The sequence below is a fragment of the Artemia sp. Qi Xiang Cuo genome, chromosome 1 (assembly GCF_049724085.1).
Source record: "Artemia sp. Qi Xiang Cuo chromosome 1, ASM4972408v1, whole genome shotgun sequence".
In the NCBI taxonomy this organism is placed as follows: Eukaryota; Metazoa; Arthropoda; class Branchiopoda; order Anostraca; family Artemiidae; genus Artemia; species Artemia sp. Qi Xiang Cuo.
Window position 1 is genome coordinate 26,376,180 of NC_142794.1, and position 22,350 is coordinate 26,398,529.

At 34.2% G+C, this 22,350-nt stretch overlaps 1 protein-coding gene across 1 annotated transcript in view; it reads right to left on the minus strand.

Moving 5' to 3' along the window:
- Nucleotides 1-22,350, minus strand: part of LOC148956163 (glycine receptor subunit beta-like) — a 163,343-nt gene that overhangs the window by 65,735 nt on the left and 75,258 nt on the right. The window contains exon 6 of the mRNA XM_089094262.1: nt 19,189-19,314. Coding sequence (XP_088950388.1) covers nt 19,189-19,314 — 126 coding nt within the window. The remainder of the gene's footprint in view (nt 1-19,188; nt 19,315-22,350) is intronic.

A 22,350-nucleotide genomic window follows, 5' to 3' on the forward strand; every position in this document is an offset into this window, starting at 1 on the left:
GCGCGAGCGGCTACCGCCGCTTGCGCACCATCAACCACCGGTTTTTACTACGAGGATAATCAATAGGACTTACACAATCTTTTTCACTTTTTTCTTGTTTTTTTGCTTTTCCGTTTTACTTTCGTTTTCATAGTATGATTAAAAATTCGGGAAACGTATAAGTTCAAAAATACTTTTTTTTGGATTATTTGGATGTGCGACTGGATAGGCGTCATATTCCAGAGGCGGCGTATCCAAAGCGTCAAACAATAGTCTGGAATTCTGGAACTCCTGCTGATGAAGCCTGGCTTTAAATTTATCAATGCTCTTCAAGTTATAAAATTCAGATGTATTTAAAAATTAAAAAGCAATCAACGAAGAAAAACAGCTACAACTCATATTCACGAAGCAATTCAGGCAATTGAGTGCTTAGAATGCGAGGTGTGTTTGAAAGTGATGGCTTTTTAAATTTGTCCCCAGTTTCTGTTTTTACGTTTGAAATCTAAACCCTTTCCATATTGCATTTTTAACAGGAAATTTGCCAGTTTTAAAACGCTAGTTTGGCTGGTATTTAAATACGGGATAAGCTGGTAGTAATGATAGTGCTGATTTCAACTGTACATTCAACTGTACATTCAACCATACTTTCACCCCTACATGCACGCCTACATGAATATGCTCAAAAGAGAAATTGATTGAAACTGTACATTCAACTGTACATTCCCGCCTACAAGAATATACTCAATAGTGTAATAGATATGAAGCGTACAAGAAACTATTTTTTTGTTATTTATATGAATTGCACCAGAATGTACCGTTTGACTTAGACATTTTTTAGGAGCCAATCAGAGAAATCGATGGTTGCTCAATATACGATTACTTGATTGGTGATTGGGATTTGAATAAAAGGAATGGTTTTTGTTACAATTCATATTAGCAAGATAATTGCATTCAGAGAAAATAGTTTATTTGAGAGGATATTAGTAGATAAAAATTAGTGGTGCATTTACATTATTGGAGATTAATGATGGAGTCGGCAGCAGCAGCATCGATATATGAATACCAAACATGGCTGTGGAAATAACCGGAGGCTGTAGACTATGCCTTGAATGGGACGATATGTATGCCAGATAAGTGATATCATTAAGCAAATTTAAGCAGGAGGAGCAACTATGTTTTGCTGCGAAACTGAATATTGTCCATATAAATAGACTTGGGGCAGCATTAGATGTGCTAGCGAAATATATTCATGAGAAAAAAATGCATCAGTGAATATTATTCTTGTAATTATGATCGATAAAACTGTTTCTAAATCAATGGTATTTTTATTTCTATAGTGAACTAGCACATGTTTTCTAGAATTGAACAAAATCTTGTCAGTCTATAGTTGATACCGAGAGTGTTAGGTCTCTAAACAATGAATTGATTTTAGAAACAGCGAATCATGAGGAATCTAGTGCTTATGGAAAAACGTGTGATTCTAGATGATGATTTTCTAGAGCTGTCTAGTCAAAGGAAGATATTTTCTCGGGGAATGCTTGTCGATATAATGAAAACTGATTATCCATCATTAGACTACTGCATAAAGCTTCTACGTCGTGGTCCAAATGCATTTACACAATTTATTGATATATTGATCACAACACAGCAAAATGATATTGTGTATATGCTTTTAAACATTAGTTTAAAAATTTAGGACTTTTTTTCATGTGAAATATGGCGTTCAAGGGTGATTTACTCCTCTCTCACTATCCCAGACAATTTTTTGTTGTTGGTAGGTCAGTTTCATTGTGGCGGTGAGAGTGTCAACACATGAAAAAATGTTCCATACATGTCCGCTATGTATGTATTCACTGGGAAGCTGGTCATCATTTCGGAGTTGTTCAATAATCGACATGTGTGATTAGGAGTGTATATTATGCAACCCGTGTAAATTGCGGAAAAAAAACGGTGTAACACATAAAGATAGTAATTAATTTCAGGAAAGGATGAGCGCCACTCATTTTCTACACCACATATGCTCATATTGTCATTATGATAAATTTCATCAATGGGAGACTACATATCCCGGTATGATTGGAAAGAATCCTAACCGTGATTTTAGTTTATTGCTACGAGATTGGTATCGTCGTGGTTTTAGATTGTTCTGGGAGGAGGAGGCGGGTCAACGATTCAACTCTTGGAACAACAAAAGAAAATAATTTCTTCGTCATCGTTGTGAAGACAATGGGTCCTATGATTATAAGCCCACTAATTTTTAATTGGTTGTGACGGAATGTGATTCGCAACTAGAGGACTCTGTTTATGAAATTGCTTCAAATAACCAAAATGAAATATGTGAATTCAATAGAATGAATGAGAATAGTATCATTGACTATACGAAGAGATACGACAAGAGCGAAGTTACACTCTACTGTAGAAAATGTGACCCTGACATTGCACTACATCAGGATCAGTATACTGTGAATTCAGATAATCTACCTGCACTAGTTGTTCTCGACAAATACCCATACCTAGTAGAAGATGAAATCTAAAGAGTAGAAAAGTCGTTTTATCATGTATATAAATTTTTATCATTTATTAATAAACAATTTCACATACATTTTTAGATTTATACATTAACATTTTATTCGTAGGGCACTAAAATCAATATTAAATACGCTTGTAAGTATATTTTTCACTAGAAAGTCGTTCAATCGAGGTAAGTCAACGTAGATGTCGAGAAACTACTTGTAGGTATAGCCACGACATCTGAACATGAAAAAGAGTAGCGCATGAAAGCCACATGTCTTAGTCGTTAAATCCTGTACTCTTCGTTGATTTTGAATAATGGTTTTCCCACTGCTTTCAATAAAGTTGCTGATGTATGGCGTGTAGAATTTATACGATAGGCCAAGAGGATCAAAAATTCAATATTCTTCGCTGTTTGAAAGATGCATAGCCAATGGCCGGTCTTCATAGTCAATGGACTGCTATTAACGATGATTAGGGTATTTTTAACACTAGAATTTTTTTCAATGAAGTCCGAAGGTATGCAATAGGAGTTGTACTGGGACTTGTATGGATCCATACTAAATACGTTGATTATTTGATTTGTGTTCATGGTGCTAGGTCTAGTAGAACACTGCCGTCGGGTGTGATTTCCCAATAGGTTTCAAATTAACTAAGTGATATTAGCGTGATAATCTCAGTCAAAGCATCGGCAAATGTACACTCTAAACGTATATTCCCTGTTCGTACTATGCTCATATCCTGAGTCCCCGACAAGTCCAAAACAATTACCCCATGATTTTTTGAAAACATTGAATCGGTTATTCCATTTTCAAATAGTTGAGAGTCATGATCTAGGGATTGCATGGTCAACTCGTACAGAGTTCTATAAGATTTTTTGTCAAATGATAGAGTATACAGTGGAATACCATTCACTTTACACACAAGGCTAGATAGACCAAAAAAATTAAAATCATGGGGGGATTCAGTCCAGGATCAAACAGCACTGCCACTCTTCACAAAGGCAAAAGCCAATTTTGATGGGATTTCTCCATTGATAAATGATGAATCGCACTGGCTACGAGAGCCAGTGGCTCTTTGACGTTGAGTGGTGATTGTATGGGGGACAAGAAGTTTAATATTGTTACCATTGGCTCTGAGCTTTTCCACTGCCAATGCAAAAGAGCTCATAACCTGTCTTTTTCAGACGTGGGGACTTGCCGATGTGATAATGACATTTGCATCGGGTGCTGCAGGAAGTGTTTTTCTCAAAATGATATTCGATCGGGACAGCTGTAACTTTATGTCAATCTTCACATTGGGGGGTAGCCATTGTGGTATATTGAATATCTCACGATTTAATCTTCAAACCAGATGATACTGCTGGGTCACTGCTGTTGTCAACTCGCCGTCAGTATCAACCTGATCGATATTCATAGCCCAATGATTGTCCTCTCAACTTCTTGTATAACTTTGGTGTCATCATCATAAATTGTGTGTAGCTTGCATAGTTTGATAAATCATTGCTAGTACTCGTCAATATATCAGTAATAAATATGTTAATTTGTTTGAACAGATTGTGTAGAATACAGTTTTCATAGGAGAGACCATTGGCAACAGTTGGAGCTGTATTATCTGACTTTTTCTTCACCGCAACATTTAAATCAATAAATTTTGATGACAAATCAATCAAATAGTCTTAATTGGAAAATATTTCAAAGTGTATATTTTTCGAGAGGGGTTGTTTGGGATGAAATTGTTCATAGTAGCCATACTTGACAATGACATCAATATTTTCAGCATTGAATAGATTCAATGAGGAACTAATTGATGGCTATGATTCCTTGTGGGGGAGATAAGTCATCTTAAGAGATAAAATCCTTCTTTGATCTAACAATCTTTTTCTTTTTCTTTTTCTGCTTATTGGTCTTCCTTGTTTTATTCCTCAAAGTCCTTGTTGATGTCCTTCACTACCCGCCTGGGTGGAGACTGATGAGTGAATGACACGCACGCATCCTTTTCAATCCCTCCCCATTTTGCCGAGATTTTAATTGCTCACTAACGGCTCTTGCTGAAGATCTAATATTTTCCTTAACACTCTCCTTGAAATTCTTGCCCGACCCCTAATCCTGTAGTTTTGAGGCAGCAAAATTTGATGCAGCAGGTACAAGATATTTTTTGGCAAGGGGTAGTGCAGAACGAAATAGCCTAGCAAACCAGCTACCAAGACCATAGCCAGACATTGTAGTACACCCCTTGTAGTAGTCCGATCAATTGCCTATTTGACTTAGTCTCAGAGTACCAACGTAGCACTCGATATTAGGACAGACAAATGGAATTCTTCTATTGTTCATTTTAGGTGATGGTGCTTTCGCCGACAATGGGTCGAAAATGACATGTAATCACTGCTAAGCCTTTTGTTATTGCTAGAGGATCACCCAATTCACTTCTTAGACTTAACTGACAGAGTTCCAAAAACGAAGTGTTTACAGGAAGATACTGAAGATGCTTTATATTATAGTGATGAACAAGTTCATGAGTTGTTTTTCCTTCAAGAACACGTAGGAGGGGGACATTTGAATTACCGACTCTTTATGTTTCCACAAAGGATGCATAGAGAAAAATGCAAGAGTCCGAGGTGAAACCAGGTGGATAATCAGCAAAAATAACTTGATCCAACCCGTAAACGGTGCCAGCATTTTTCCCTTTGATCATATTCTGTTTAAAGCCAAGAACATCTCTCAGATTATCATTGAGAATAATTATTTCAGTGTCAACAGGTGAGGTAATGTAAATCCTATCGTGTTTCAATGAATAATTAAAATGGAGTGTACCATTCCTACGATATGAGCTTTTTCTATTGATTTTACGACACAATCTGTCATATTATCGTATTCAATATATTTCAATTTGGCATGTGGATATTCGCTAGATTTAAGTGCTTCAACCCATTCATAGTCGACAAAGAGTGACCAATCGAATGGTATAACTTTTATATCATACACACGATCTTTTCTCAGGGTGTCATAGGTATTTTTGAGAATACAGTCGACAAGAGCCACTTCATACGCACCGTCAAATTTGATGGTGGGGGAGAGTTTCGTCCAAAAATCACTTGTCGTATTCATGTCGTTTCAGAGAGGATCGGAAACATTGGACATAAAAGTTCTATAGAAATCATTGGGCATTGTCAATATCTTCAACACCGATCCAAGAATCAAAATTAGAGTTGTATCCTAGCCACCGAACAAGTAACTGTTTCTTACCCCTGCGAGTACGAGTCTTTAATATCTTTTCAATTTGATAGATTTCACTATCATTTTTAACTTTTTGTAGTTCATAGTCATAAAAGCCGCCGAGAATCTCTTCATCTTCGGTATCACGCAAACGATAAGTTATGGGTTTAGTTTCTAGGATTTTTGCCACTTTAAAAAGTTCTGTGGACCACAAGTAATTCCCCAATTCAAAAACATTAGTTGTTCTATTAATTCGAACAGTATCACCAACATTGAATTTATTTTTCTTCTTGACAATCGTTTCATTAGAATATTGTTTAAGAAAGGTGTGAATTGTATCATGATCAGAATGATGAACTTCCGTTGGTTTTGAGTTGGACAATGATCGATGAGGTCGTTGATTATAGATCAACATGATTTTATCTAAATCCTGAATAAAAGCCGGTGTATTTTTCAATTCTTTTAATTTCAATATCTTGAAATTAAAAGTCGAATAGTTCTTATCAATCGCTCGGCCAATGCAGCCTTTATAGGACTAGGACTATGATAGAGCAGTGTACTATATTTCTCTAGTACTTTTGCAACATGGGGATTAACAAATTCACTACCGCGATCCGTTTGAATTTTTTTATGTGAATCCTGTTCGAGAATACTTTCAATGGCCTGAGCAACTTCAACACCTCTGTTTGATCGCAATGGAATTGCATATGCATAACGACTATAAACACAAATTGCAAGTAGAATGTACTTGTACGGTGTATTGTGCCGTTGTTGAATCATCTAGAGTCAGGAGATCTGCTTGCATTATATGCAATGGGAAAAAGGCTTTAGTTTTTCGATATTGATTAGCACGAAGTCTATGATTTCTATGCAGAGTGTAACTTGATTCATTTTGTAGATAGTCGTGTACACTTTTAGTGTGAACACCCTTGACTTTGGAAAGAGTGGTGGGTGAACTTAAACTCCCCGCCTCACCAATATTTTCATAAATACCTTTGAGAACTTCAACCAGTTTGAACGTAAACACGTTGTGTAACGCCCGCTATCCTTTTGTCTACTAGTTGTGGTTGATGATGGTGACATGATACGTTTTTGCTTTTTCCTCGCCACCATTGTCAAGTTTCCACTAGGTGTGCTAGTATTTTCCAAGGTTGATTTAAAATATTCTTCTTCTTCATCTTCATATTTTAATGGTGTTGTTGATGATGATGATTGTGCACTCTCATTTAATTTTTTTCGAATTTTTCTATTGCTAATCAAACTTTTTAGGAAGTTTAATGCATTTAGAACGTTGTATAGATGAGGGTAAAATGATAATAGTCCTTTCCGATTTATAATCATGTCATAGATTAAATCAAATAGATTATAGCTCTTGCCCTGAATTATAATCCTTTTCCCATTGCTCTAAAGTTGAATATGATCTTGACCACTTCCAAGAGATGGGTTAAGAGTCGTGTAATTTTTTCACCATATTATTGGGGGAATATATTTACAAATTTAAAAAAAAATTTAAACAAATAAAACATATTTAATTTTTTTCCACCATCGTCACCAGAATCCTGAGGAGATGATTCTTTTTTGTGATCAATACCATTGGGCTTTGTCCGATAGGGCTTATGTTTGTCCACTCGGTGAAGTGCATCTTGAAGTAAAAGCAGTTTTTTATCATCCTCAATATTCTCGTTGTCAAGGAATTTACTCAGATTATTCTCAAAGTGTTCCACGGGTGAGAGAGCGAGTTATATTGGAGTCAATTTATAGGGTTTTGCCCTTCTCTCTAGAGAAAACTGTTTACAAGTCCTGCAATTATTGGCAGTAAAAGTGTGAAAAAGCTACCGCCCGCCTGAAGAAGTTGTGTCTTTTTCAAATTATTTACTTTCTGCCTAGAGGTACATTTACGTAAAATGGCAGGATGTTGCGTTGCCTGCTGCTTAACTACTTCTGGCAGTTGAAAATTACCCTCGGTCAAATTTAAACAAAGTTCAGATATTAGATTAATGAAATCATTGTCATTACGATGTTTGAGTTTGGCTCTCCTAAGCGAGGGTTTTGAAGTGCTTAGAGCTGAAAACAGATGTCTATTTTCATGTAGTTTCTTCAGTGCCATGATATCAAATAATTGGTCTTTTTGGTGTTCACGGGGAGATATGCTGTAATTTCATTGTCAAAAATATCTGTGACTACACGCAGATCCTCGGGTGTATTTTGATTAAGATCCAATAGGATATAGCCGTAGGGTTTATTATTTGTCTGATTGTATGCTGAGAGTAGAAATTTAGGGGCACCGGGGTATATCTGTTTATTGAGAGTTATTCGCGAGCTAGAATCACGAACAACTTTGTAGATAAAATAGTAGGTGCAGCTCAATGCAGCTGTTCGCATACATTTGCTCTGATGAAAGAGATTGTGTAGAACCTGAGTAACGGAAATCTGTTCATGATGAGAGCGAACGGTGAACATTTGCAGCATTTCCTGGGACCATTGTTCAATAGATTCAGCCAGATCGTCAATAATCAGCCAAGAGTTTGGTTCAATAATGCTGAAAACATCAAGTCCCTGTATGAAGTGTATCTGCACCAATCCCGTCGTTGCAATTGGTTTTATTTTATCGTATGACTCCTGCCAAATACTGTAACAATAGTAGATTTTTTTCGGCTTTTCCACCAAAATTTTATCGCAATTTTTAATTATTTTAGTTAAGAGTGTTGTTTCTCCTGACATTGACGGCCCACACAGAAACGATCTGAATGGTGTTTTAAATTGATACATGTTCCCTTCAACAGTTCACCTAGACAACTAACTGTAGACTATGGCTGTCTCATGACTAAATAATTTCCCTATTACTACTCCGTTCAAGAATAATAGTGAGAAGAAGAAGACGAATAAAGAATCATAATTTCTTTTATTATAAGCATAAAAAAGTAACAACACTTAAAAAATACTACATTGAAAAAAGCACATTAAACATGAAAAAATACACTTTTTTTAATTTATTTATAATAAAAAAATACAACATTTATATAGGCACTAGAAAAAACACTTAAATAAATACACCTTTTTTTATTTATAGAAAAATACAACATTTATTAGAATAATGCACTTGAAATAATATCACTTATATTTACAGCATTTTAAATGGGGTTGCCCCGGGGGCGGCCGCTCCGGTGGCCGCAGGTCCCGCTATGGCGGGCCAGGAAGCGGGGGTCCGCTGCGGTGGGCCGGGGGGCTGGGTTTAAATAATGGAAATTTCTCTGCCTTGCACACACATTGAAAATTGGTTGTGATATAGAAAATAAAATTTAAAAAACACCCCATTACCCAAAAAAACCCTCCTACCCAATTTATACTTTTTTTAAATGAATTTAAGTTAAAAATTTCTAGACCGAGTTTTTTCTGTACTCTATACATTCAACTCGGTCTGAAATTAAATAATGACCGTGTGGTAGTACCTTCACACCATCCTCAAGTACATAAACTTTGTCCGATATGGCCGACATGGCCTTTTTCTCAACTCTAACTGTGTAGTTTTTAGATTGTAAAGAGCGAATCGCCATGACTTTCGCTCTTGGGACTAAACTACGTTCCACACAGTTTCTATACACACTCATGTCAAAATTATTTTTTACAAAGTGTGTACGTACCCCCTTGCAAACTTGTTTGATATCCTTGTTGTGCGTTTCCTCATAGTATACCTTAGGCTCAGGAAACACACCACTGAATATCAGATCGCTACCCGTTTCAGATTTTAACATTAACAATTGATTCGGGGTCTGGAGTTTCACTAGCCCTGGGTCGCGGGATTCATCCTAATTAGTGTAGTCCATTAGTGAGCTAATGTACTCGCTATTTTCCAAATCATTCAATAGATTTTCAGTTTTGACTTTTAACAGGAGTGAATCCGTGTCTCCGTAATACACTTGTACTTGTTCCTCAATCGGCCACTGTACCTTGCATACATTATAATAAAATGACAACATGAGTTTCTTAGATATTTCCGTTATTGCACTTCCGCCTGCAATATTTTTATTTAAAATAATGTTTCTTTTCTTGCGATATAGGTGCACCTTATTAGAGTCTATGATTCTGAACGATGTGAAATTTGGATCTGTTATGATTAGAACACAATGTTTGGAATTGGTTACAATGTCACATCGACTTCTGTTTCGTACGCTCTCACACATTTTACCGAAAGCTGACTTCAAAATGAGTTTACAGACTTCTTTTTCAACTTTCGTTTTCGCTTGTGAACGCTTACTGAGAAAGGTGTCAATAAACGTTTTCATGTAAGGCTTTTGATCAAATTGGAGGGCACTATGAATCTTTGTGACTTTGAAATCATTGGACACCATCCATTTCAATAGCACGTGATGAACAACGATATTCTGTCTTGGGTTGAGGTCGGGCATTTAGTTTTTGTTTTGAAGGTACCCAGTGCATACTCCCATCCTCTACTAATGATAAATTGTAGGGGCTCAGAGAGTCCCTACCCACCGGTCTATTTATGCACGGAAAAACAAAGCCTTTTACTGAGTCATGGATTTCCATGGGTATTTCACCGACAATTTCAAAAAACCATCCCTGTGCCCCATTCTCCTCAACACTAGCAATGTCGGGGAAATTCGAAGCACGTGGATCCATTTATAATTGCCACACGGCAAACAGTAGTGAGACATTGTAAATGGGTAAAGAGAATTCATATCCAAAAAACCGCGTCTGACTTTTCATCGGTGGGCTGTCCGGTCGGATCAGTTTTCATGATACGGTCCCTGTGAAAAACATACCCACCCCTCATTGATCTCTCTACAAACAGATGCTGATCCACATCGGCGATCAGACCTATTTCTTCATTTGCTGATTTTAAAAATCAAGTCCATCATCAAATGAGGAGTGGAAAAATATAAACCCAAATCTAACCCAAATTCCCCATAGATTTTATCCGTATTTTTGCACACAATATCCAGAAGAGTGAGTACGTCACTAGCCAAGTATAGTTTACAATAATCCCATCTATTTTTACATCCGCCCTTTGCCCAAACCCTCTTAGCAAATTCGTAGTCGCTAGTGGTGCACTCACTCTCAGTAAGAGAATTGTAAAAAGCTTCAATGGGCGGTAGTGACACCTCATCTAGCCTCAAGCCAGAGTTGTAATAATCATATGGATATATACCCTTACACGTTAATAAATAATACATTTTATCATAAGAGACACACTGTTTGAGGAGGGGGAAGCTATCAAATTTGTCACCTTTCTGCACCTGGATAAATTGAATTAAAGATTTGGGGAAGAAGCTGAAAGAGTCTGAAAAACTGATTTTATTCAGGCACGTGTTACTCTTGTCAACTGTTTTCCACATGAATTCTATTAGCAGTAGCTTCTCCGATGATTTGGGTATGATATTATATGAAAAAGAACCATCTATCCATGCGTCATCCACAACTCCACCCTTAGCAATGCGGGCCAACGCCGGTAGAACAAACTTTAAGTCGTAATTGGAATTGTGTATAAAAAACGGTACGAAATATTGTTGTCTAATGTTTAAATTGCACGACTGATGTGATACCCCCCTAAAGTTACTCCCCCCGATATAATTTCCTGCCAAAAATGATCATGGTCGATCACATTCCTCCTCCCCCCGTTCCCAACACCATCACCACATTCTCACGGGCAAACCCAACATATTTTACAATTTTTAATTGCCAATCTGTCATCTGGTGATAGGAGCATAGGGTAGTTTGTGTAACGAAGGCGCGAAATTGCACCGTTCGCTGTTTTGATTAGACTGACAAATACCGAGCGTATGTAGTCTTGACCGTCACCCAAAATCTGAACTACATCCAGCACTTGCATGGTATTATCGGAATACTGTTGTGCATGAGCGTAAGAGACTCCTATGACTTCATGTATTTTAACACGCTTTGAATTTGACGGATCGCACAAATGTGTCAGTTTAGATTCACAGTCCAAAGCGACATTATTGTTCGGCAGGAGTGCTTTTAGGAAATTTTTAAAACGTAAGATCATTCTATCTACACTTACCGTCTCAACAGCCTGGTATCTATGATGTTTACAATGTATTATGTGATTCTTTAGCTTTAAATAAAAGAAAAATATGGAGAGACATGTTGGACAGTAATAACGTACCTCATGTTTTTTACCCTCACCCAAAACCCTACAAATATCCGTAATTGGATTGAAATGACCAATTGAATCGGGATCTGTGGGTGGAGTGTATAGAAGCCACACCCAATGTTCCACTGATTCAATTGAAGGAGCCTGCACTGGAAATAATACGCACTTCTTATCGGAACGGTGACCCTCCTCAAATTCTGTTTCATACTGTAACACCGTGACACCAATCTTTAAATGTTCATTAGCCCGCTCGAAAATATCTATTCCTTTTACTGTCACGGGAAATTGACGATTTAAATAATTAAAATCTACTTTGGGGAACTTTGAATCCTCCCAACCATTAACTGCCATTTTATCCAACTTTTTCCTAGTGACATCTTTTTGAAGTGGTCTATGGGCACCAATTAAAAATGAAAACTTGAAACACTGTAGCCTCGTAGCGAAACAGATTCGTTGTATCCGCTTACATCCCTCTAAATCTGAATGCTATTTCAATTCTATGGCCCTCGGCCCAGTCCCCCCTCTTAAAATAAAATTCTTTTTAAATATACATATATTAACATTTAAACTTTCAATATACAAAACCACAGATCCACTACCCCCCTCGTTATAATTTTCCCACTTACTTTGAACACTATTAGCCCAATTAAGAAAAATATCCCCATAATTTGATAAATGCGGACGAATTGCCAACATCTCTGTTTGCAAGTATTTCGAATACATCTCACCCGCATTTTCATTTAAAAAAAATATTTTTAGTGCTATTGATGCTTTTAAACTGACCCCCACCCCCAAAACCCCTTCTGTTGTTCAAGAATGGCTCGAATCTTATTATTATATTAATGTGTAATAGCCGAGGGATCTTTTATTATATCCCTCAACACTAGAAAGTTGAAAAAATCTCCAAAATTGGTGCTGTAGACTTTGGTTTGATTTAAGGCAGAGATGGAAAGAAAAAATGTGGACGAGGGGGTACTCATGTTGTTGCTATACTACTGCTACTACTACTACTACCACTAGGTTTATCATTAAGTGGAATGGTGGGGGGTGACATAGAATTGTCAATAGCACCACCTCCAGTCTGTTCAATTGCAATGGATGGAGATGGCATGAAGTCCCCTAGGCTAGTTAGCATGTCTTCCAGTGTGTTTGGGGACAGCTGATCAAGCCAACCTGTATTGTCCTGTGATGGGATTTCTATATGAGGACCCGGTTCAGATGCACTAGTAACATCCCCTAAATGCTCACGCACGAATCTATCTGCCCATTCCGGGTCCTCCATCATGTCAATGTCACAAGTTAAATCTTCTAGGCTGGCCATGCCGCCAAAACAATCATTAAGAAAACCCCTATGCCACTCCATATTGTCTAGAAATAATGAAGGTTCGTCTCTAAACTCTATTGGTGGTGCTAGAATTGGTTCAGGTCCAGTAAATGTTGATGTTTCATGACCCAATGGCACTGCTATTTCATTAATCTATAGAAAAAAGGGCTTATTTTTTATGTGAAATATCCATTATTTTTATAAAGTTAATAAACTATGTTAATTTTTCATAGTCATTGTCCCACCACCTGAATAATTAAAAGAAACAAAGTTACATTGGCATATGTCTTTCATAATGACAACAGAACATGTTAAAAATATATTTGGTTTAGTCAGGAAAATGAAGCCTTATTCTTACAGGTTAAGTTAGAACAAGAGAATGATATATAAAACTAATGGTTTTATTCGAAAAAATATAAAGTTCAGAATGAGAATGCAAAATAGGGATCCAACTCTAGGGCCTGTCCCTCTTGATTGTAAGTCTCAACAAAACATGTCCATCGTTCAACCGAGGCAGTATTTTCTATGAAACATTGCTCTTCAGCCCCGGTTAATGGGCATGCGTCCCGTACGTTGGAGGCTGGTGTTAATGTAAGTTCCTCCCTTTTCTCAACAATCTGAATTTTTCTCTCTCGCTTGGTGACGGATTTGATTGAAGTGCTGGTAGCAGTAAATCAGTACCAAATAAATAATTGTAGGAAGAAAAACTTTTGGGGGGGGCTAAAGGAGGGGGTTACTCGGGAAAATCTTTCCGTGGAGGATGTTTCTTTGGGGTAAGGGACATTTCTATGAAGGGGGCGCCGGATTTCCAAGCATTATTTATAAAACGATCAGAAATTAAATTTAAAAAAACTAGTTTTTTTCAACTGAAAGTAAGAAGCAACATTAGAACTTAAAATGAACAGAAATTATTACGTATATGAGGGGGTTCTCCCCCAAGTCAATACCTCGCTCTTTACACTACAGTTTTTTTTAGTGCTTTCAAAAGAGCTATCTATTCTAATTAAACGGCCTTTGTGATTCAGGGGTGTGTGAATTAAATTTTTTTTTAACTTTTAACGTAAAGAGCGTGGTATTGACTAAGGGGAGAACCCCATCATATGCGTAATAACAAATACGCAATAAAAAAAACAAAAAAAAAACAAGCGATACGGCTCAATAGTAAGCCAAACTTTTAAAAACGGAACTTTGAAGTCAATAAATGTATCAAAAGAATGGGCTTATAATGCTGATTCTAAATATATGAATTTTATTAAGTTTAGTATTACTCATCAAAGGCTATGAGCCTGAGAAAACTTACCTGATTTTTTAAAGAGGGGGGAAACATCCCCTAAAAGTTAAAAATTTTTTATTGAATATCACACCGTCAGATTCAGCGTATCAGAAAACCCTATTACATAGGTTTCAAGCTCATATCTGCAAAAATCTGCAACTTTGTATTTTTTACCAGAAGAAAAATATACGAATATAGAAGTTCGTTACGTAAGTTAATTTGTAAATTACATCAGAACCAAATTTAGAGACAGCCATTTACCAAAAGAAAAGTAAAATGTTTATGCAAATTTCGTTTACTTATTCAATGACGCCAAGCCAAAATAAAAGCTGCATTAACTAAAAAACGATCAGAAATTAAATAAAAAAACTAGTTTTTTTCAACTGAAAGTAAGAAGCAACATTAGAACTTAAAATGAACAGAAATTATTACGTATATGAGGGGTCCCCCCCCCCCCAAGTCAATACCTCACTCGTTACGCTACAGTTTTTTTTAGTGCTTTCAAAAGAGCTATCTATTCTAATTAAACGGCCTTTGTGATTCAGGGGTGTGTGAATCAAAATTTTTTTTAACTTTTAACGTAAAGAGTTTGTTATTTAATAAATGTAGAACCCATTAATATACTCAATAAAATCTACGTAATAAAAAAAAAAACAAAAAAAACAAGCGATACAGCTCAATAGTAAGCAAAACTTTTAAAAATGGAACTTTGATGTTAATAAATGTATCAAAATAATGGGCTTATAATGCTGATTCTAAATATATGAATTTTTTTAAGTTTAGTATTACTCATCAAAGGCTACGAGCCTGAGAAAACTTACATGATTTTTTAAAGAGGGGGGAAACATCCCCTAAAAGTGAAAAAAATTTAATGAAAATCACACCGTCAGATTCAGCGTATCAGAAAACCCTATAAAGGTAAAGGTAAAAGGTAAAGGATGCGGCACTAGACCCTTAAGGTCCAAACCGGCGGTGCTGATCTCCGTTTCGTGGCCCTTCAGCCAGGAAGTGCAATGGGGGGCTGGGGGCCATCCAACCTATGCTTTCGCAAAACCCTATAACATAGGTTTCAAGCTCATATCTGCCAAAATCTGCAACTTTGTATTTTTTGCCAGAAGAAAAATATACGAATATAGAAGTTCGTTACGCAAGTTAATTTGTAAATTACATCAGAACCAAATTTAGAGACAGCCATTTACCATAAGAAAAGTAAAATTTTTATGCAAATTTTGTTTACTTATTCAATGACGGCGAGCCAAAATAAAAGCTGCATTAACTAAAAACGATCAGAAATTTAAAAAAAAAAGTTTTTTAAACTGAAAGTAAGGAGCGACGAAAAGAAATTATTCCGTATATGAAAGGGGCTGGCCCATCCTCAACGCAGCTATATTTACTCTAATGTTTGAATATGTATAAAAAATTTTTTTTTTTAAAAAAAAAAAAAATTTAGCTTAAATCGAGAGTCATTGAGGAGGGGACAGCCCCTTTCATATACGGAATAATTTCTGTTCGCTTAAGTTTGAATGTCGCTCCTTACTTTCAGTTTAAAAAACTTGTTTTTATTTATTTAATTATTATTACGAGTTAAAGGAAGAATTGCTGAATGCTATAACATAAAAATATAAATGGGGGCATATTTAATAAACTATTATTATTAAAGTCTCAGAATATCTATCTCCGTGAATTACAAATAACAATTTTCCTTAAATTACAATGTTAGATATATCTTGCATACAAGAAGCTGACGGGGCTTTAGACATGAATTTGTCAAACCCAGAAGGCATCTGCATCTCATTATCTGAAATATACATGCTGATCTAGTTATATCGTGTCCCATATTTTTACAAGTCAATCGCAAAAGAGTATTATTCACCTCAAGCACATAAGGAATCGATGGAATAAATTATTGAAATATTTTCAGAATATCTATTTACACTTACGTAAAAAATCATCGCTTTGTCACTAGATCCCTCCTTTCCTTTGAAAGGTGGAGTAAAGTAAATTACAGTTGGCCTGATTGGAGTTAATGATTCGATAAGCCGTGTATCGATGTTGTCCTGGGGCTCATCCAACGTCATACACTTTTGTTCGGACGGTTGATCAACAGCATCCTAAAATAAAAATAAAAATTATTTTCAATTTTTAAACTATTTAACTTACGAGAGGGCACTACCTCTTCAATACCACAGTACCAAACCCCAAAAGTTGACAATTATAGATATATTTCAATTTTATATACCACGCTTTTAAAACTTATATAGCTAAATTGTAAAATACTTAAAATCATTGAAAAACTAAGAAGAAGACTCCTATACGTAACCTAAACCAATCATATTTCTAATATTATGCATGAAAAAAAATAGCACAATTTGATTAGATACTCCAATTCTTACTTATACAGAATATAAATGGGGCACCACCCCTTCAATTCCACAGTACCTACCCTCAAAAGGTTGACAATTATAGATCTAATTCAATTTTATATACCACGCTTTCAAAACTTATATAGCTAAATTGTAAAATAATTAAAACCATTGAAAAAGGAAGAAGAAGAAGACAATAAGATGTAACCTAAACCAAATATATTTTAATAAGACACATGGAAAAAAAATTACGAGACAAAAATAGATTTGTTTTATTATATTGTAAGAAAATTTACTCACCAGAAGTCGCTTAGAACATTCCATATCTTTACCAATGTAAATGATCGTAAAATATATATATAGATCGAATGAATGAACTATTCAAACTGTAGAAAATTCTAATTTGAAACTCGATTTTATAGTAAAAAAACTGATTATATTAACACCTAGCCAAGACACACCGGTTTTTTGACACGGATAATGTACTTACCCTAAAATGCATGTAGGCCATATATTTATATTATGAAGTAGAAATCTGGCCTACATGAATTATGTCAGAAACCCGTCCTTCATAACATATTATGCAATCACTAGTGAAACCTATATATCACTGTCCTTGGTAAGTCAATGCACAGGTTAGACTACTTTTTTGCGAACTTAAATGTGAGTTTTCATGTAAGTTTCGTATCTATTACACTTTTGAGCATGTTCTTATAGGTGTGAATGTACATTTGAATGTACAGTTTCAATCAATTACACTTTTGAGCATATTCATGTAGGTGTGAATGTAGGTGTGAAAGTATGGTTGAATGTACAGTTGAATGTACAGTTGAAATCAGCACTATCATTACTACTTAAGCTGCTTACAAAGAATTCTGACAAATTTTAAAGCAATTAATTTAGGATTTCTTTTGAGCTGATTTCTTCTGGATTCTCTCTCGTTCGTATTCAAGGGAATCAAAAACCAATACAATCTATGTCACTTCAAAATGGAAATGACGTGATCGGCTACCGGTTTAGTTGTAAAATTATGTAAATTAAAAAGTGCACCTAAAATTGGACTAGGGCTGCCAAAAAAAAGAAAACCTATATAACATACAATAATTAGTTTTAAAATAAATAACATTGTGTCAATAGTCTTCATGTCAAGCAAATCATACAAATTGAAAAGTAAGAAGAAAAATATGTAGTCACAATTAAAAAAAGTCGGCTTTAATCGTCCTCAGCCTCATCCGAATTTAAAGTATTCACTAGTGTCGAATTCTGACTGATGGGATCTACTTGTTTCCGTTTCTTGATAGCCCGAGTCAAATCACTGGGGATCACTTAGTCATGTACTCCACTTAACGACCTAAGAAAAAGTTGCTTCGTTTACATCAGGGACGAAACACTCGAACCTTTTAGCTTATTCCGGTTTTTAGTTTTGATGACCGACAAAATCAAGAACTGTCTCTCTGCTCCAGCACTTGAATAAGGCAAGCTGCAGAGAGTCAGAAAGAACTTGGGCAAGTATGGAAAAAGTTCGTTTCTAGCAGCGTCTTTAAAAAGGGATAAAGCTAACTAACAAACGTAGCAGCTGTTATGAGAGTCTGGGAAAATTGTCTGAAAACAAATTAAGCCGGCATACAAGTCCTGATTTTAAATAGTTTGCCTTTCAAAGCGAGTATCAAGAAGAAGCATAGAGAAAAGTAGAGATTTTCAAGTGCTAGGGTTTATGCGAAATCGCCAGAATGACAGCAATTGTAGCTATAGTATCTGACGTAATCAAAATAAGATTTTGTAATGAATAGATCCTAATTTTTTACCCTGGGTTCATGGAAAATAACAAAAGTTTTGTTTACTACAAATCATGACTTTTTAATAGATTTCGGGAAATTTACTAGATCTTCTAAATTTAATAAATTGTTTTTTTTACTAGATCTAGTAAAATCCTACTGACGGTGGCAACCCCGTTTATAACTCATTGCAAGCTTGGGCTTAAATGATTCTGAGCCGATAACGGTGAATTGATTGAAATTGAGCCATTGATATATGGTTAAGACTTTAAAAACACTTGTAGTAATACATAATTATGGTTTGTGACCCAAATTTTAGTATAGATAAAATATACAATTGCTGTACTCTGTTGAAATTTATTATTATTTTTTTTAGGCTGCTGGTTTTGATCTCTCTCAAATTTTAATTTAAACTTAATGTGTTAGTATTATATGCTTTTTCTTCATCAAATTGTTAATTTAAAACATAGGCTGGCCTAGAGCTCAGCACATTAACCACAAAAATATATTTTTGCACATTTTTTATCAAATTTTACAAACTATTTGTGACGGTGTAATAAAGTATTAAGCAAGAAAGTAGGGGGATAGGCAGAATAACAAAGAGTACTGAGGACTTACTTGAATTATAAATTCTTGTACTTAAACCTACATCGATTCCCATTAGCTTGAATTCAGATAATTTGGATTCAAATAGTATCTTCTGCCTCATCCAATGGAATTTTAAAATGCTTCCTGAATAAGAATCTAAAAAAGAAGAAGAAATAGTAAAATAGATTTTTGAAAAATTATTATTCAATCTTTACCGTATTCTTATCGACTCGAAAGCTAAGAAGACGATCCCTTTGCATATCAACGTAAGTGAGGTATTGCAATAATGACACCTACATTTTTCCCAAACAGAACGTCATCCATCATCCGTTATAGATGGATAGTTCTTCAAGAACCTAAAGTCACCTGATTAAAACTCTAAAAGAATCTAACTAATAAGAGTTCTGCATAAATATGTTAATTTTAATGCTTTAGTATATCTTCTAATTACGATCGCTGTATATGTGGTCGAAATGTCCAGACTTTTGTATCTGTTTTCACTGTCTAATAAATGTACATATCCCCACTTGAATTTTTATTTGTTCGTTATAAAAAGGCAGTGTGGTCTCTGAAAAAATATGTAATTTATGGTATTATGTCGAAAAAACGTCGTATATATGGGAAGATGTGACAAATTAAGTATATAATTATAAATTCAACAACATTTCTTTTGCAATAAGAATTCATTTAAGGTATTAAGTTGGATTTGTATTACGTTTGTATAATACCCTGCAATACCCTGCGTAATACCCTGCAGGTATTACGTTGGATCTGCAGGATTTGTCCTTATAACTGACAAGTTCGATTTAAGGTAGTCTAATGTATTATGCTTTGCTTCATTATAATCTAAAAGCGTTAATTTCTAATTCACATTGTATTTCTAACCCCCCAAAAATATATAGCCACTTTCTGTCCTCTAAGTACCTGGATAAATTAAATAGACTTTCTTTGACAATTTTTAAATGTAAAAATTTTCTGCTAGATTTAAAAAAAAAATACTTCTGAAAATATTTCTTTTGTAAAATTGCCACCTCTTTTAGAGAACTTCAACAATTTTTTTTCAGATTTTGGGCCATTTTCAAAGGCATTTGCTACAAAACCCATTTAAATTGCAAATCGACAGTATTAAACCGCAACTGACTGCTGCTCAGCAAGGTCACAAAAAAACCTCTAAGTCCTAGTAAATGACCTGTTGACTTCCTGTTGTTTCCTGGTTCATTTTTTTAATGTTTAACGTTGTTTTGATATATTTACCAAAGTAAAGTTGCTTCTATTAAAACATTATTTCATTTCAAATGGAGTGATATTTTTAATTTATTTCCTAGTTTTTTTTTAATGTTTAACGCTGTCTTAATTTATTAAATAAAGAAAAGTTGCTTCTATCAAATCATTGTTCTATTTCGAATAGTCTAACATATAAATTTATTTCATAGTTTTTTTTTATTATTAATGTTTAGCGTTTTTGTAATATATTAATTAAAGAAAAGTTGCTTTTATCAAAATCATTGTTTTATTTTGAATGGCCTAACATTTAAATTTGTTTACTAGTTTTTTTCTTATTAATTTTTAACATCATTTTAAGATTTTAACTAAAGAAAAGTAGTTTGTATCAAAATCATTGTTTTATTTCGAATGACCTAATATTTAAATTTATTTTCCGCTGTTTATTAATGTTTAACTTTGTTTTAATATAATAACTAAAGAAAACTTAACTGTAACAAAATCATTGTTTTATTTCGAATGGCCTAACGTTTAAATTTGTATTCTAGTTTTATTTAATGTTTTACATTGTTTTAATATTTTAAATTAAAGAAATTTGCTTCGATCAAAATCATTCTTTTAGTTTGAATGATCTAGCATATAAATCAATTTCCTAATTTTTCTTTATTGATGTTAAAAACTGTTTTAATATATTACCTATGGGAAGATTGCTTCTATCAAAATCATTATTTTATGTCAAATTGCCTATTATTTAAGTTTCTTTCCTCATTTCTTTTTCTTAATGTTTAACATTGTTTTAATATATTAACTAAAATCAAGTTGCTTCAACCAAAATCATTGTTTTATTTCGACTGGTCTAACATATTAGTTTATCTCAAAGTCTTTTTTAATACTTAACGTTGTTTTAAATAAAGAAAAGAGCTTCTATTAAAATCATTGTTTATTTCGAATGGCCTAAAATTTTACTTTATTTCTTAGTTTTTTCTTATTAATTTTTAAAGTTGTTTGAATATGCTAGCTAAAGAAAAGTTGTTTCTATAAAAAAACAATGTTTTATTTCGAATGGCCAAACATTAACATTTATTTCTTAGTTTTCTCATATTTTAAGATTTAACGTCGTTTTAATATGTTAACTAAAGAAAAGTTTCTTCTATCAAAATTATTGTTTTATTTCGAATGGCTGAACGTTCACACTTATTTCTGAGTTCTTTTTATATTTATATTTAACTTCATTTACATATATTAACTAAAGAAATGTTGCTTTTACCAAAATCATTATTTACTTCGAATGGCCGAAGATTTTAATTTATATTCTAGTTTTTTAATAATTTTTAACGTTCTTTTAATATATTAAGCAAAGAAAAATGTCTTCTATCAAAATAATGGTTTCATTTCGAATGGCTTAAGATTTAAACTTATTTCATAGTTTATTATCTATTAATATTTAACGCCGTTTTAATCTATTAACTAAATAAAAATTGTTTCTATCAAAATCATTATTTTATTTGTAATTACAAAACATTTAACTTACTTCCTAGTTTTTTTTTATTAATTTTTAACGGTGCTTTAATACATTAACTAAAGAAAAGTTGGTTCTTACAATATCATTTTTTTATTTCGAGTGGCCTTACAATAACTAAATAATAGTTTTTTTTTTGTATCAAAATCATTTCTTTATTTCGAATGGCCTAACATCTATATTTGTTTCTTATTTTTTTCTTATTAATGTTTAGCGTCGTTTTAATATTTTTACAAAAAAAAGTAGCTTCTAGCAAAATTATTTTCTTTTCAATGGCCTAATATGTTTATTCTTCTTGAATCATTTTGCATGTTGATTTTTTTTTGTTCGTGAAACTTGATGAACGTTGATTTTTTGTTCCTGAAACTTAAGTCATGTTAAATTTTTTTTAACGTGTTACATGGTGTTTTTTTCTTTATTAAACTAATTTCATGCTGACTTTTGTTCGTGAA